This window comes from Chiloscyllium punctatum, chromosome 41 (assembly GCF_047496795.1).
Source record: "Chiloscyllium punctatum isolate Juve2018m chromosome 41, sChiPun1.3, whole genome shotgun sequence".
NCBI classification, from domain to species: Eukaryota; Metazoa; Chordata; class Chondrichthyes; order Orectolobiformes; family Hemiscylliidae; genus Chiloscyllium; species Chiloscyllium punctatum.
In genome coordinates this window covers 42,815,668-42,829,793 of record NC_092779.1, presented here as the reverse complement: position 1 = coordinate 42,829,793, position 14,126 = coordinate 42,815,668, and the positions used below count along the sequence as shown (strand labels likewise).

General features: G+C 38.6%; 1 protein-coding gene across 5 annotated transcripts in view; it reads right to left on the bottom strand.

Annotated features, from left to right (window-relative positions):
• The window catches only part of sirt5 (sirtuin 5), a 91,483-nt gene that overhangs the window by 63,215 nt on the left and 14,142 nt on the right, over nucleotides 1–14,126 (bottom strand). For all 5 annotated transcript variants that reach the window (XM_072560792.1, XM_072560797.1, XM_072560795.1 and 2 more), the window contains exons 3-5: nucleotides 13,444–13,577; nucleotides 11,061–11,286; nucleotides 853–940 (exon numbers count right to left, since the gene is read on the bottom strand). In XM_072560792.1, coding sequence (XP_072416893.1) covers nucleotides 853–940; nucleotides 11,061–11,286; nucleotides 13,444–13,577 — 448 coding nt within the window. The remainder of the gene's footprint in view (nucleotides 1–852; nucleotides 941–11,060; nucleotides 11,287–13,443; nucleotides 13,578–14,126) is intronic.

The window sequence follows — 14,126 nt, the reverse complement described above, 5'->3', positions numbered from 1 at the left end:
GGATACACAAACACCAGCTAGCCACAAAAAGACACGACCCTCTCTCCCTCGTAGCCCTACACACGGATGAAAAAAACCACCATTTTGACTGGGACAACACATCTATCCTGGGACAGGCGAAGCAAAGACATGCCAGAGAATTCCTAGAGGCCTGGCACTCCAACCACAACGCCAGAAACAAACACATAGATCTAGATACCATCTATCAACCCCTCAGAAAACGAACAGGAAATGACATCACCACAAACCCCAGGAACCCCATCCAGGTGAAAGATATAAATAGAAAGCAGGAGACAACAGCTTCACTTCACTTGGAGGTCACCACTGATGATGTTACCTAGCCAGGTAATGAAACATCTGGATGTCAAGCCGACAGCTCAGCGAGCAAACCTACACCCTAAGCTTATAGAGGTTTATAAAATCATAAGGGGCATGGATAGGGTAAATAGACAAGTTGTTTCCCTAGGTTGGGGAAGGGGGTGGGGGGTCTAGAATTATAGGGCATAGGTTTAGGGTGAGAGGAGAAACATTTAAAAGTGACCAAAGGGGCAATGATTTCAAGTAAAAGGGTGGTGCGTGTATGGAATGATCTGCCAGAGGAAGTGGTGGAAGCTAGTACAATTACAACATTTAAAAGGGATCTGGATGAGTACATGAATAGGAAGTGCTGGCAAATGGGACTAGACTAATTTAGGATATATGGTCAAGTTGGACCGAAGGGTCTGTTTCTGTGCTGTACATCTCTATGACTCTAACTCTATGACTGCAATTTGGGTTCCTAAGCTGCACTATGTTCAGCAGCTTCACAGAATTATCACAAGCATCTCAAAATTAGTTCAATTAAGTCATTACCCTTTTCCGGCTAAAGCTGGACAAATCGGACTCCTGTAATTCTCTGCTACATGTTTACAGTTTGTGCAGCGTGTTTTGAATAAACTGCCTAAAGGAACAAAATTAAATCTTTAAAACATCAAAAAAATTAAAGCATCAACTTAGAATTCTAACAAAAAAATTGAGACAACAGATTTAAAATCTGCTCCAAGTTAATGTTAGTTTTTCTGTCTCTTCCAATGAAACAGAATTGCAGTCAACGTAAATATCACAGGTCAGTTACAGTGACTTAAGTCAGTACAACAACTAACAAGTGGGTTGATCCCCTTTCATAAGTTATTGCTCAATATCAACAGAAGCCTGTTGGAAGTAATCTGTTTCCTTGACACCAAGTAATTTCTCATTCTGGAAATTTTTCGGATTATAAAATGATGCATTATACAAACATAACTTTTGAGTTACATTTACCATTTTCAATCTGTAATTGATACTTTCTTTGCTGGTTTCAACCCCGTTTCCAAAAATACTGAAGGTAGGCATTAAAAGTGCATAATTTTTGCTGAACCTGTACTCTGTCACTTTATTGTAGCAGAGTCAATTGACGAATTGCAATGGGTCTGCTTGAGGGATAACTCTGTATTAGTTAAGAGACTGAATAACAGACAGATCTCTTAGGGAAAGGTTGAAGTTCCAACGTTGAACTTTTATACAGGAGAAATTGAGGACTGCATATGCTGGAGATCAGAGTCAAAAAGTGTGGCGCTGGAAAAGCACAGCCAGTCAGGCAGCATCCAAGAAGCAGGAGAGTCGACGTTTCGAGTATAAGCTCTTCATCACATTCCTGAAGGAGAGCTTATGCTTGAACGTTGACTTTCCTGAACTGTTATATAGCATACCCTAAAAATTATTATTTTCTGTGTGCAAGAAATTAGTTAAATTACGGTTATTCCATTAATGGGTCGGTTTGTGTGAGCGTGGTGTACATGCACAGGATGGAAGTATGGAGAATTTGGCCAATTTCTAATAATTTATCTACATACGATAAATAGTTCGGACATTACTTCCTTTGCACAATCTTTAAATCCTATTGGAAAGTTTATGGTCACGCTTTTCAGTCACTGTTTTTCATTATATGACTAAGATAACAATTCCATGTTATGATATCAACTGCCAAACGTAGTTGAATATTCTGTCACGAGAAAGGTCTGTGCATCACATTTCAGAAATCTTTCAATATAACTCTGCTGTTGTATCCCTGTACTTTTAAAGAGAATTGACGACTACGGGCAAGATGTTGTAGCATACATTTCAATAAGACTACTCTCTGCTGTACAAAATATACCACAGATTTGCTAGCATTAAGAAGACACAAAATGACATATCTGAAAGTAACCTTGCTTCAGAAGGCAAACAGAGAGAGCAGTACCACTGCAGATTGATACATTCCAGAAGTCACTGGAGGGTGTGTCATATGACCAGTACAATAAATTGAAATCTTTTAAAACTTGAGTTCAGATCAATGGTTTGAAGTATTAGTTGACATTGGTATGGAAATTTCAGCTGTCCATCTAGATAGCTGAATTTTTTGAATGCTAGATTTAAAGCTCCTTAATCAATTAAATTTAAAAGTAGGAAATAAGCGAACAATGAAAAGCAATAAGTGTGAATGAGAGTCAAATTAGAGTCAGACAGAATGTACCAAGGTTTTTGAGGGGGAGGGGTTTGAGAGAAGGATGATGAAAGAGAGCCAGAGTTGAGGGATGAAATACTGCCTCAGTCATTGTTTTCTTTCATTTAACTTATTGCTGATTTTACAAAATATTTTAATGCATTTGTTATACCAGTGACCTTAAAAATAAGAGGTGTGATGATGAAAATAGAAAGAAAAATGAAAAACTGGAACAAAAATATAAAAGGAGGATAAGTTAAAAGAAAGACTTTTAATTTGAAACTTTTAAGAGTGCAAAAGATAAATGAGATGAATAAGATTGAAACAGACCAGAAGGACTGTGCAGCAAGTCAGGATACAGTTTGTGGGAAACAAACTGGGAAGTGTGTGCATCAATGTGGCACAACTGCAAAGCAGACTAGAAGGAGTGTGCAGCAAATCAGTATCACTGTGAAGTAGAAACAAAGTGAGACAACAGCTTCATAAGGGTAGGAAAAAGATCTGAATCAGCAGCAGCTTCTCAGTCAACAGGAAAGCACACATCAGTACTGTTGTAAAGAGTACAGCAGACCAACATGAGAAGGGCAATGACAGCAGGAGATAAAAACAGGCAGCACAGAGCCTCTTCAACTTGTTTATTCAAGAACCACAGTGTAATATCACAAGAAAAAATAGATAATTGGTGGATACTTCTTATGTCTTTTGATCAGCCAATTGGTTTAAATCAGGCAATGTAATTACAGTTAAGAAATTCATGTTGAAATTAATTAATAGTATAGAAATGCTGGGCAGGCGATGTATTGCAGTTGTAGTACGTGGAGCTGGTGAGCAATCCACTGTGATCACATCTGCAGCAAATGTTGGCTGCTTGAGAAACAGGCTTAGAGTTGATAAGAGGCAGCCTGAGCTGTGGACAGTGCAACACAGGGCAGAGAGCGAGCGAGCGCGCGCAAGAGAGATAGACACTTGGACACTGTTTCAGAAGACAGGCACACCCCTTAGATTCACTACATTTAATTTGATCTGTGGTCAGGGACAGGAAGGTGTGGCTGAAAGTTAGGCAAATATGGAGGTATACAATCTAACTTTGGAGGAGCTTCAGTCAGTCCCTTTATCCAATAGGCACAAGTTTCTTTCCCTAATATGGACAAGAACACAGACTGCAAGGAGAATGAATGGACTGCCACAGCACTGTGATCCAGAGCACGATTCAAGTGAGGGTTTTTTTTTGGGAAAATAAATATAGTGGTACTGTTCAGTGAATATATACTGCTGTCTGCATTAAAGGGAGTAGCCCAAAGGCTGAGTTACTTACATGGTGCCATGTTTCAGGACATCTCTTGTGCACTGGAAAGGAACTTGGAGTGGGAGAGGAAGAATTCAGTTGTATTAGTGCACAAAGATACCAACAAAATAGGAGTAGGAAAGAGATCCTGTTGAGGCATTATGCAGAGCTTGGAGCTAAAACAGATTCACAAAAGAAATAACTCCAGATCACTAGTGAGCTACATTTAAATTTGTCAAGAAGATTAGAGGACTAAATGTGACTCAAAGATTAGTGTGGGAGAAATGGGTTCTGATTCAGGGGCACTGGCACCAGTACTGGAGAAAGAGAAATATTCCACTGCAACAGTCCTCATCTGAACTATGTTGGGACCAGTGTTCTGGCAAATTGTATAACTATGGTTATAGATTGGGTTTTTAACTAATGGTGAGAGGGGGTCAATTCAAGAGAAAGGTTAAAGAGAAAATGAAAACGAAAGAGAGGAGAGGTGTAGGCTAGTGAAGATGTGCATGATATTCAGTGTGACAGGAAGGGATAGAAAATATACACAGAAAAGTGTAGCAGAAATTAGAACCAGGGCAAGAGTTGTGGTAAAAAGTCAAAACTTAAGGATGTTTATCTGATTACACATAGCAATTGCAATAAGATACATGAGTTGACTGCACAAATATAAATACATGAAAGTGACTCGAAAGCTAATACAGAGACATGGTTACAGGATAACCAAGGCTAGTAACTCAATATTCAAGGGTTCTTGATGTTTCAGAAGAATAGGGAAAAGGAAAAGGTGGTGGGATAGGTTTGTCAGTAAAGGACTTTATCAGTTTGGTGGAAAGAGTGATATAGGTGCAATAGATCATGTTATGGAATCAGTTTGGATGGAAATAAGGAATGGCAAGGGAAAGGCATCATGGATGGGAGTCATCTATAGGCCGAAGATTTGCCTCACTGTAGGACAAAGAATTAAAAGATGTTAAGAGGTGCATTGGACAGACAAATTGTCACAGGTGATTTTAATCTACATATTGACTGGACAAATCAGTGGGCAAGTATGATGTAAAGCCATTTTTTTTTTAAAAGGAGTACATTAAGGATTGCTTCGTAGAACAGTATGTTTGATCTGTGGTCAGGGACAGGAAGGTGCGGCTGAAAGTTAAGAGAAATTGCTGGAGAAACTGAGCAAGTCTACAGCATCTGTGAAGAGAAAACAGTGTTAATATTTTGAGTTTGGTGACCCTTCTTCTGAACTCTGCTTTATTTTCATTTTTTAGAACCTACCTGGGAACAGATTATTTTAAGTTTAGTAATGTTTAGTGAGGTAGGATGAATAAGATCTCATAGTTAAGGATCCTACAGGGGAAAATCACAATATAATAGAATTTAAAATTCAGTTTGAGAAAGAACAATTCAAGTTTCAAACCAATGTCATCATCTTAAATGAGGGCAATGACAGAGGTATGAAAATGTGTTTCCAAAGAGCTGGGAAAATAAACTAAAGAGAAAGTGGCAGACATTTAAACAGGTATTTCAAAAAGCTCACCAAATTTTATTCCTGTCAAAGAGAAGAACCTGATGAGCAGGATAAGCCACCTGAGGTCAAAGATGGTCAGGGAAATGTTCAATTAAAAATGAAGGCATATAAAAATGGTAAAAGTTAATGGTAGACCAGATAATTGGGTATCTGTTTGGAACGAGATGACTAAAAACCCAAAGAGGAGGAGAAAATTGGCATATAATATAAAAGCAAGCAGAAACAGCCTCTAAAAGGTATAAGAAAAGAAAGAGTAGCTAAAGTAAGTGTGAAAAGAGGATGCAACTGGGGAATTGATAAGGGACATCAGGGAAACGGTAGATAACATTGGTCTTTATGATGGAGGACACTCTAAGCATCCTAAAGTTAGCAGCTAAACAGGGTGCTAAATGGAGGAAAGAATTTATAACAGTTCCAATCGTGAGGAACAAACTACCTAACAAACTAATGGGACTAAAAATAGATAAATTACCAGGACCCGATGACCTGCATCCCAATATTTTAAAGTTGTTACACACACAGTGGAGACATTGGTCCAAATATTCGGAAACTACTAATATGATGCCCCTGTTCAAGAAGACAGAGAGTGATGAAAGCAGGAAACTATAGGCTAGTTAGCATAACACTTTATTATTGGGAAAAGGCTAGAATCTACTATTAAAGAAAAAAATAGCAAGGCGTTCAAAATTCCTTCCTAAGGGCATTATGGGTGTACCTACAGTACTTGGACTGCAGCGGTTCATGAAGGTAGCTCACCACCACTTTCTCAAAGGCAACTAGGGACAGACAATAAATGCTAGCCCAGCCAGACACACCCACGTCCTACAATTGAATAAAGAACCAGCGTTGTGTATTTGGATTTTTTAGAAGGCTTTAAATAAGTAATACATAAAAGGTTAATGCAGAAGAAAGGAGCTCACACTATTGGTATTAGGATGGTTTGAGGATTGGTTAACACAGAAAAGAGTCAGAATTAATGGGTCTTTTTCAGGATAGAAAGACTAATGGAGTGCCACAAGTGTCAGTCCTAGGCTTTCAATTATTTACAATCTATATTAATGATTTGGAGGAGGGGGACAGAGCATAATGTATCCAAATTTGCTAAGGATATAAAGATAGGTGAGAGGGTATGTTGTGGATGAAGACATAAGAAACCGGCAAGGGGATACAGATGAGTGAGTGAGCAAGCAAAAATGGGGTTTAATGGTGGAAAATGTGAGGTCTCACACTTTTGGTCAGAAGTATCACAACATGCTCTTATTTCAATGGAGAGAGAGTCCAAAAAGGTGCAGACAGAGGGATCAGTGTTCATGGACATGAAATCAAAGAAGTTAGTGTAAAGTACAGCAAGTAATTAAGGCAGCAAATAGAATTTTGTCCTTTTTTGCTGGGGCTCTGGAGTTTGAAAACAAGGAAGGGTGTTGGTGAGACTGCATTTGGAGTCTTTGCACTTTTGGTTTCCCATCATTTCAAGAAGAATATACTGGCATTGGAAGCTGTCAAAACGAGATTCCTAGACTTAGTCCTGGAATGAAAGGATTTATACCTTTATTTGTTAGAAAGTCTAGAAGAACAGAGTGGTGATCCTATTGAAATATGCAGGATTCTGAGGGGGTTTGACAGGGTAGGTGTTAAGAAGATGTTTCCACTAGTGGGGGACTCAACTAGGGAACATAGTAACAAAAAGGAGACACGCATTAAAACTTGTGATGCAAAGTAATTTTTTCTCAGAGATGGTAGTAAGTATCCGGAATTCACTACCCGAGAGTTATGGATACTAGGTTACTGAAAATACTTAAAAGAAGAGCTGGATAGATTTTCCAAACATGAGGAATGTGATGGCTATGCTGAGTTGGCACAAAAGACATGTTGAGGCCTGGGGCAGATCCACAATAATCTTGTCAAATGGTGGGGCCAAATCCTGTTCCTGTTTATGTTAAAAATTTAAATTAGACACTATACAATTATTTCAATGTTGAAATACATCCTCAAGAAAGGTATTCATAAATTCTACATAAACAGTAGGAGGCTCCGTCCTGTACTGACAATAGTCCAATCTTGAAGATTCACAGCAGTGAGACTATTAACAGTATGGAGGTCTGCAACAGCATTAAAATGTTATCATCTCACTTGCACTGAAAATCAAAGTTGTGCCCTCTGGTGGAACACCTGATGCTTCCACTTGGTCAGTATCTTAAGGGTCAGGGACCGGTCATTTGGGAATCTGAACTGATTATCCTGAATTTACACTTATTTTAGTACAGCCAGTAGCAGGTGCAGAGTCTGATAAAGAGCACGGCCATTTGAGCCCAAACCAACATGAACATTGAAACACTAACTCCCCAGCTTCCCTCCTAAACTCAGCATCCCTGACTCAATCCCAACTTTTGTATTCTGCAAATCACTTATTTATTTAAACCATGCCATCCAAAAAATCACCAATATGATTATTTGAACTGGGTAAATGTTAAGTCAAACCAAAAGAACAATACAAAATGAATACAATCCAACTAAATATGTTTTATTTGCTTTTAAATAATTTTCATGCTGAATGCATTGTTGCATGAAGGGAATTGTTGAAATTAATTACTTAACATGTTGAATTGTTAAAGCAGTTCTGCCTTTTTAAAATGTGGGATAGAACAAAGAACAAAGAAAATTTACAGCCCAGGAACAGGCCCTTTGGCCCTCCAAAACGATCCAAACCCAGTCTAAACCTGTCGCCCAATTCCTAAGCACCTGTACCCCTCTGCTCCCCACCTACTCATGCATCTGTCCAGGCGCACCTTAAATGAATCTATCGTGCCTGCCTCTACCACCTCTGCTAGCAACACATTCCAGGCACCTACCACCCTCTGTGTGAAGTTTTTGTCATGTGTACCCCTCTTAAACTTTTCACCTCCCCTTGAAAGCGTGACTTCTCGTTATTGAATCCTTCATCCTGGCAAAAACCTTATCTCCATCTACCCTGTCTATACCCTTCATGATTTTGTAGACCTCAATCAGGTCCCCCCCTCAATCTCCTTTTTTCTAATAAAAACAATCCTAACCTACTCAACCTCTCTTCATAGCTAGCATCTTCCATACCAGGCAACATCCTCGTAAACCTTCTCTGCACCCTGTCCAAATCGTCCATATCCTTTTGGTAATGTGGCTACCAGAACCGTACACAGTATTCTAAATGCGGCCGAACCAATGTCTCGTACAATTTTAACATGACCTGCCAGCTCTTATACTCAATACCCTGTCCAAGGAAGGCAAGCATACCATATGCCTTCTTGACCACTCTATTCACCTGTGCAGCAACCTTTAGGGTACAATGGACCTGAACTCCTAGATATCTCTGCTCATCAACCTTTCCCAAGGCTCTTTTGTTTACTGTATAATTCGCTCTAGAAATAGACTACCCAAAATGCATCACCTCACATTTGCCTGGATTGAACTCCATCTGCCACTTCTCCGCCCAACTCCCTAGTCTATCTATATTCTCCTGTATTTTTTGACAGTCCCCTATGCTTTCTGCTACTCCACCAATCTTCATGTCATCTGCAAACTTGCTGACCATACCAACAGTGCCCTCTTCCAGATCACTTATGTATATCACAAACAACAGTGGCTCCAGCACTGATCCCTGTGGAACACCACTGGTCACCTTTCTCCAGGTGAGAAACTCCCTTCAACTACTACTCTCTATCTCCTGTTGCTCAACCAGTCCTTTATCCACCTAGGTAGAACACCCTGCACACCATGTGACTTCACTTTCTACATTAGTTAACCATGGGGAACCTTATCAAATGCCTTACTAAAGTCCATGTAAATGACATCTACAGCCCTTCCTTCATCTATCAACTTGGTCACTTGCTCAAATAACTCTATTAAGTTGGTAAGGCACGATGTCCCTCACACAAAACCATGTTGCCTATCACTGATAAGCCCACTCTTTTCCAAATATAAATAGATTTTATCCCTCAGTACCTTCTCCAGCAACTTTCCCACCACTGATGTCAGGCTCACTGATCTGCAGTTACCCGGAATATCCCTACTACCTTTCTTGTATGGGGTCAACATGAGCAACCCTCCAGTCCCAGTCCTCTGCACCTCACCTGTGTTTAAGGATGCTACAAAGATATCTGTCAGGGCCCCAGCTATTTCCTTTCTCATCTCCCTCAGCAACCTGGGATAGATGCCATCCGGTCTTGGGGATTTGCCCACCTCTAGCCTACCCAACACATCTTCCCTACTTAAGTCAACGTGATCCAGAGTAATCAAACTTCTATCTTTAATCTCAATATTCATCATGTTCCTCTTCTCAGTGAACACTGATGCAAAATAATCATTAGAATCTCACCCATTTCTTCAGGTTCAACACACAGCCTTCCTTCCTTATTCTTTAATGGACCAATCCTTTCTCTAGTTACCCGCTTGCTTCTTATAAAAGAATAAAAGGCTTTGGGATTCTCCTTAATTCTGCTCGCTAAAGCTACTTCATGACCTCTTTTAGCCCGCTTGATTCCTTGTTTAAGACTGGTCCTACTCTCCCAATATTCCTCCAGGGCCCATTCTATTCTTAGCTGCCTGGACCTTATGTACACTTCCCTGTCTCACCATATTTCCCTGCTGTACAACTTGAATGCTATTTGGCTATAACATTTCATCATCTTATTTTAGATGACCATAGAGATCACTTCATTAGTTATGTCAATGGCCAAAAATATTAACAGTTAATATTCTTCAATATTTATCTGGCACCACTGACACATTTTAATGAAACAGCTTTAATTTTGGTTTAATTTCAAAACTTGTGTTCCAGTTACACAAATTTTCACTGTTTTAACACCACAGAATAAATATATGGTCTAGATATACAGATGACTAAATTATACTATATAGATTCAGCATGAAAGTTACTTTGTATAATTTTATAACCATTAAAGTGTTAAATATGTTTCATAGCTTCCAGTGTTGAAAAGCCTTAATTATTTAAAAATATTAAAGATAATTTTAAAAATTCTGTCATTGAGCTAAACACAAAGCACGAAGTACTGCTCTTCAGTATGACTTCCAGCACTCCATGCTGGAAGGCCATGTTTCTTGTTCCAGTGGTTGACCCCGCTGCGGGAAGAGAAGGTTTTCCCTTGCAAACTATAATCCAGGTAAAATGGGCAGTCAGCAATATTAGTCACAGTTTTGCTGCTGACAGAAAGATACAAATAATCATGTTTCGATGATTGCTTGCTACCACTTACTAAATCAGTCAGAGAAGGAAAAAATGGCATAAGTCAGAGGATAACAACTTATAGTTAGAGAATGATGGAAGTAAAAAAAAAGGCCAGAATAAAACATATAAACAGGCTAAAGAGGAGGAGGTAGTAAGAGAAGCATAGAAAGAGGATTTGAAGGAAAAATACAAAATGTGGCAAACACAAGAGCAATGGAGTAAAAGAGGGAACAACAGGTGGCTGTGATTTTTATTCATTTGCCTTTAATATATTAATAAATTAAAAACAACAACAATATTCAATCTGTAATGCAATCAAATTGGCAATTGAGGCTAGTTGACCTAATTGAAACATAACTTGAGAAAACTACTCCAGTACATTATCTATTAAGATGCCTAAACAAAACTCAGATTTATTGTGGACATCATCTTATTAGTAATGCAATTTATTTTTCCCAATACAGATACTAAGATGAATAGTAATGGCTACAAATCAAGATTTTCAGATTACAACGCAATCACATACCATGAATTTCATATATAGCTTTTGATCCTGCTCTTTTATGAAGTTCATCAATGTTCTGAGTGACGACCACAACCTTTCTGCCTTGCTTGCTCAGTCTAGCCTCACATTCAGCAATAGCAATGTGTGCAGCATTTGGGCTTTTACTCAACATCAGCTCACGGCGGTAGTGATAGAATTCCCATACTCTAGAAGGATTTCTTGCAAAAGCCTCCGGGGTAGCCAAGTCCTGTTAATAGACAAGTACACATGCAAAACACTTTTCTAAAAATAAGTATCAAGCTATCTGAGCTGGTACCCACACGTAGCTCTGAAAAGACCAGGCACCTTGATTCTACTTGGTTTGTTCGGATTGTGATTGGTGGAGCTGAAGATTAGATGTGTGATGTTTAGCACTGTTTTTTCATTGACAAATAAATTCTAAATCAGAAATTATTAGTTGCAGCAACTTGATACAAATGAAAGTCAGTAGGAAGATGGAATTTAGTGAAGTAGCAGTCTGTTTGATTCAACTATTCCAAGCTAATTTTAAACTTCCCAGGTGGCCCTGAAGTTGCAAGATATGCAGCAAAATGGTCCCTGAAGACAAAGCTGGGCACAACAGCCATATACAAAAATACTTACGTGCACATTTAAACTCTTATTCAAAAGTAATTTACAAGTTATTTGCAAACATGCTTTACTATCATACAAATAAACAAGCAATTTACACAGCTGTAAAATTAGTATTAACAGTAATATTAAACTTCGCTACTTCAACTAATTTCACTTAGTTGGAATCTTACATCGAATAGGCAATCTGTTCCATCAGAAGTTTGCCAAGGAAACAGGATTGAAAATTATCCTCCATATTTGTCCAAAACAACAACATGAGAAATGAAGATTAAATTATATTTTGGACTTTATAATACTTTACTGTATAATAAGGCTAACATATGAATGTTTTAGACAACAGACTTTGGTGGTCGACAGGCAACAGGGATTAGTGCTGGAGCAGAAAACTTCTCCACTTTTATTTCCCCAGAAATAAAAGATGTACAAAAACTTCTCTTTAATACTGTATACTTCAAGACTTGTCAGGCTCTGCTTGATTGTAAATTCATCACAGTTGGGTGAGGCTCACAATTTACTGAAAAATTTGGCACAAATTGTTTTGTGTAGACAAACCAGGTACTGAGCCAGGGTTCCCTAAATCAGTTGTGTAACACGCCATAGAAATGTCACAGTATCAGTCCAGCCCTGAGTTAAGAACCAAACCCGAGAGGTGCAAGTAATGTCTCAAATTGTGAAATTCAATTTGCATAGCAGTGTTATCAGATTTAACCCATCTGCTTCACTAACATCTTTCAGGGAAGAAAAATTTACCATCCTTATCCAGCTTGACTGCAGACCCAAAGCAATATGGCTGACTCTTAACTACCATCTGGGGAACAAATGCTTGCCTCGCCAGAGATGTCCACATCTCATGAACGATGTTTTAAAAATGTTGTAAAGGTCTTGATCTTGAGAGTAAAGTCTCTAGGGAAAAGAATGGTGCAGTGACATCAGTTGACTAGATGACTAGTGTACAGTTCAGAGTAGTGCTAACAGAACGAAGTTTGATCCCCGTTCCAGGTGAAGTTGACTTGGGCTGTTCTCGTTGCCCTGTTCTGTAGTAAAGTCATGGCATAAGCTAAAGTTCAATAACCTTATCGATTACTTGGAGATGCTATCTTAAGAAGGGGATCAAAGGAAAAACAAAATAAGTCTGAAAAATTCTGAAGTCAAAATAAATGGTGGAAATTGAAATAAAGATTGAAACTTGCAGTATGTGGGAAAGATGTTGCTTTTACTTGGAATAAGTAACAAGAGAGCTTCATGTTGACTTATTTTCACTCTTAGATCTTGCCGTACATTTCTAGCAATTTATGAAATAACTTCTTTTCAACTTAAGTATGTTGCAAGAGAGCCAAGCCGTCAATTGGTGCTGAATTAGAGATTAACAATTTATGGTTACAGTTGATTCCATGTTTTGGATACACCATCAATATTTGCACAGCAATTCCACAGAAGGGGAAAAACAAATATGCATTACCCTAGCTCACCGATTAACATTATACTGGCATTGAATAATGGCTGATAATTATGGTAGGAATTATTAACAAAACCCTCAGTTTTATAAACTCAGGGTAACAGCCACAGCAAAACCACAATCCTCAGCCTTCCTTCACATCACGGCATTTACAATCTCTTCCTTTAAATGAAAGATGCAACCCAATTGTTGCTGAAGCTTTTGAATTCTATAAAAAAATAAATGAATCACCTACAATCAGAGATTGCATTTTAACATGAAATTACCAAAATGCATCATATTCCCCTATCGGTTTTATGGGTTACATAGACATACCTGGGCTTGCCATTTCCTCCAAAAGCCCCCTTTTCCACGGAAGGTGGGAACTCCACTCTCTGCACTAGCTCCAGCGCCTGTTAAAATGGTTACGTGCTTGGCTTTCGCAAAGATTTCCCGAAATTCAGCCAAATCTTTAAAAAAAATTATGACATTTACAAACAAGATATGCATATTAGACAAAGATTCAAAGGGTATAATAATCTGGAAAATCTGAACAGGATGGGAAGGGAGGCAACGAGAAGTTTTTAAAATTATCAAGAATTTGAAAGGATAGACAAAAAGATATTTCCACTTTGAATGTGTGAAACAGTGACAAGTGTTCAGAAATTAGGGATTTTAAATGGGATAATAATGCAATAAATAATTTGGGGGAAAACATGAAGTAGTAAGAATGTAGAACTACAGGGTGGCCAAGGCAAATAACACAGTTGCATTTTAAGGTGAGCTAGAAGGGACATTACTGAGGCAGGAAGAGGAAGTTATGTTGAAAGCAAGTGAAGGGAAGAGGTGGCATTAGCTTATGTGCAAGATAATACTGGCAGACCTGTCAGCAAATGGCCTGCCCTGCACAGTGAAATCTTTTGCTATGTTAGGCAGAACAGCAGAATTCGCTTTCTTTTTCTCATGGGAGTTTTAACATCATGGCAGGCTCGAGAGTCCAGATATGCATGTTCAAAAAC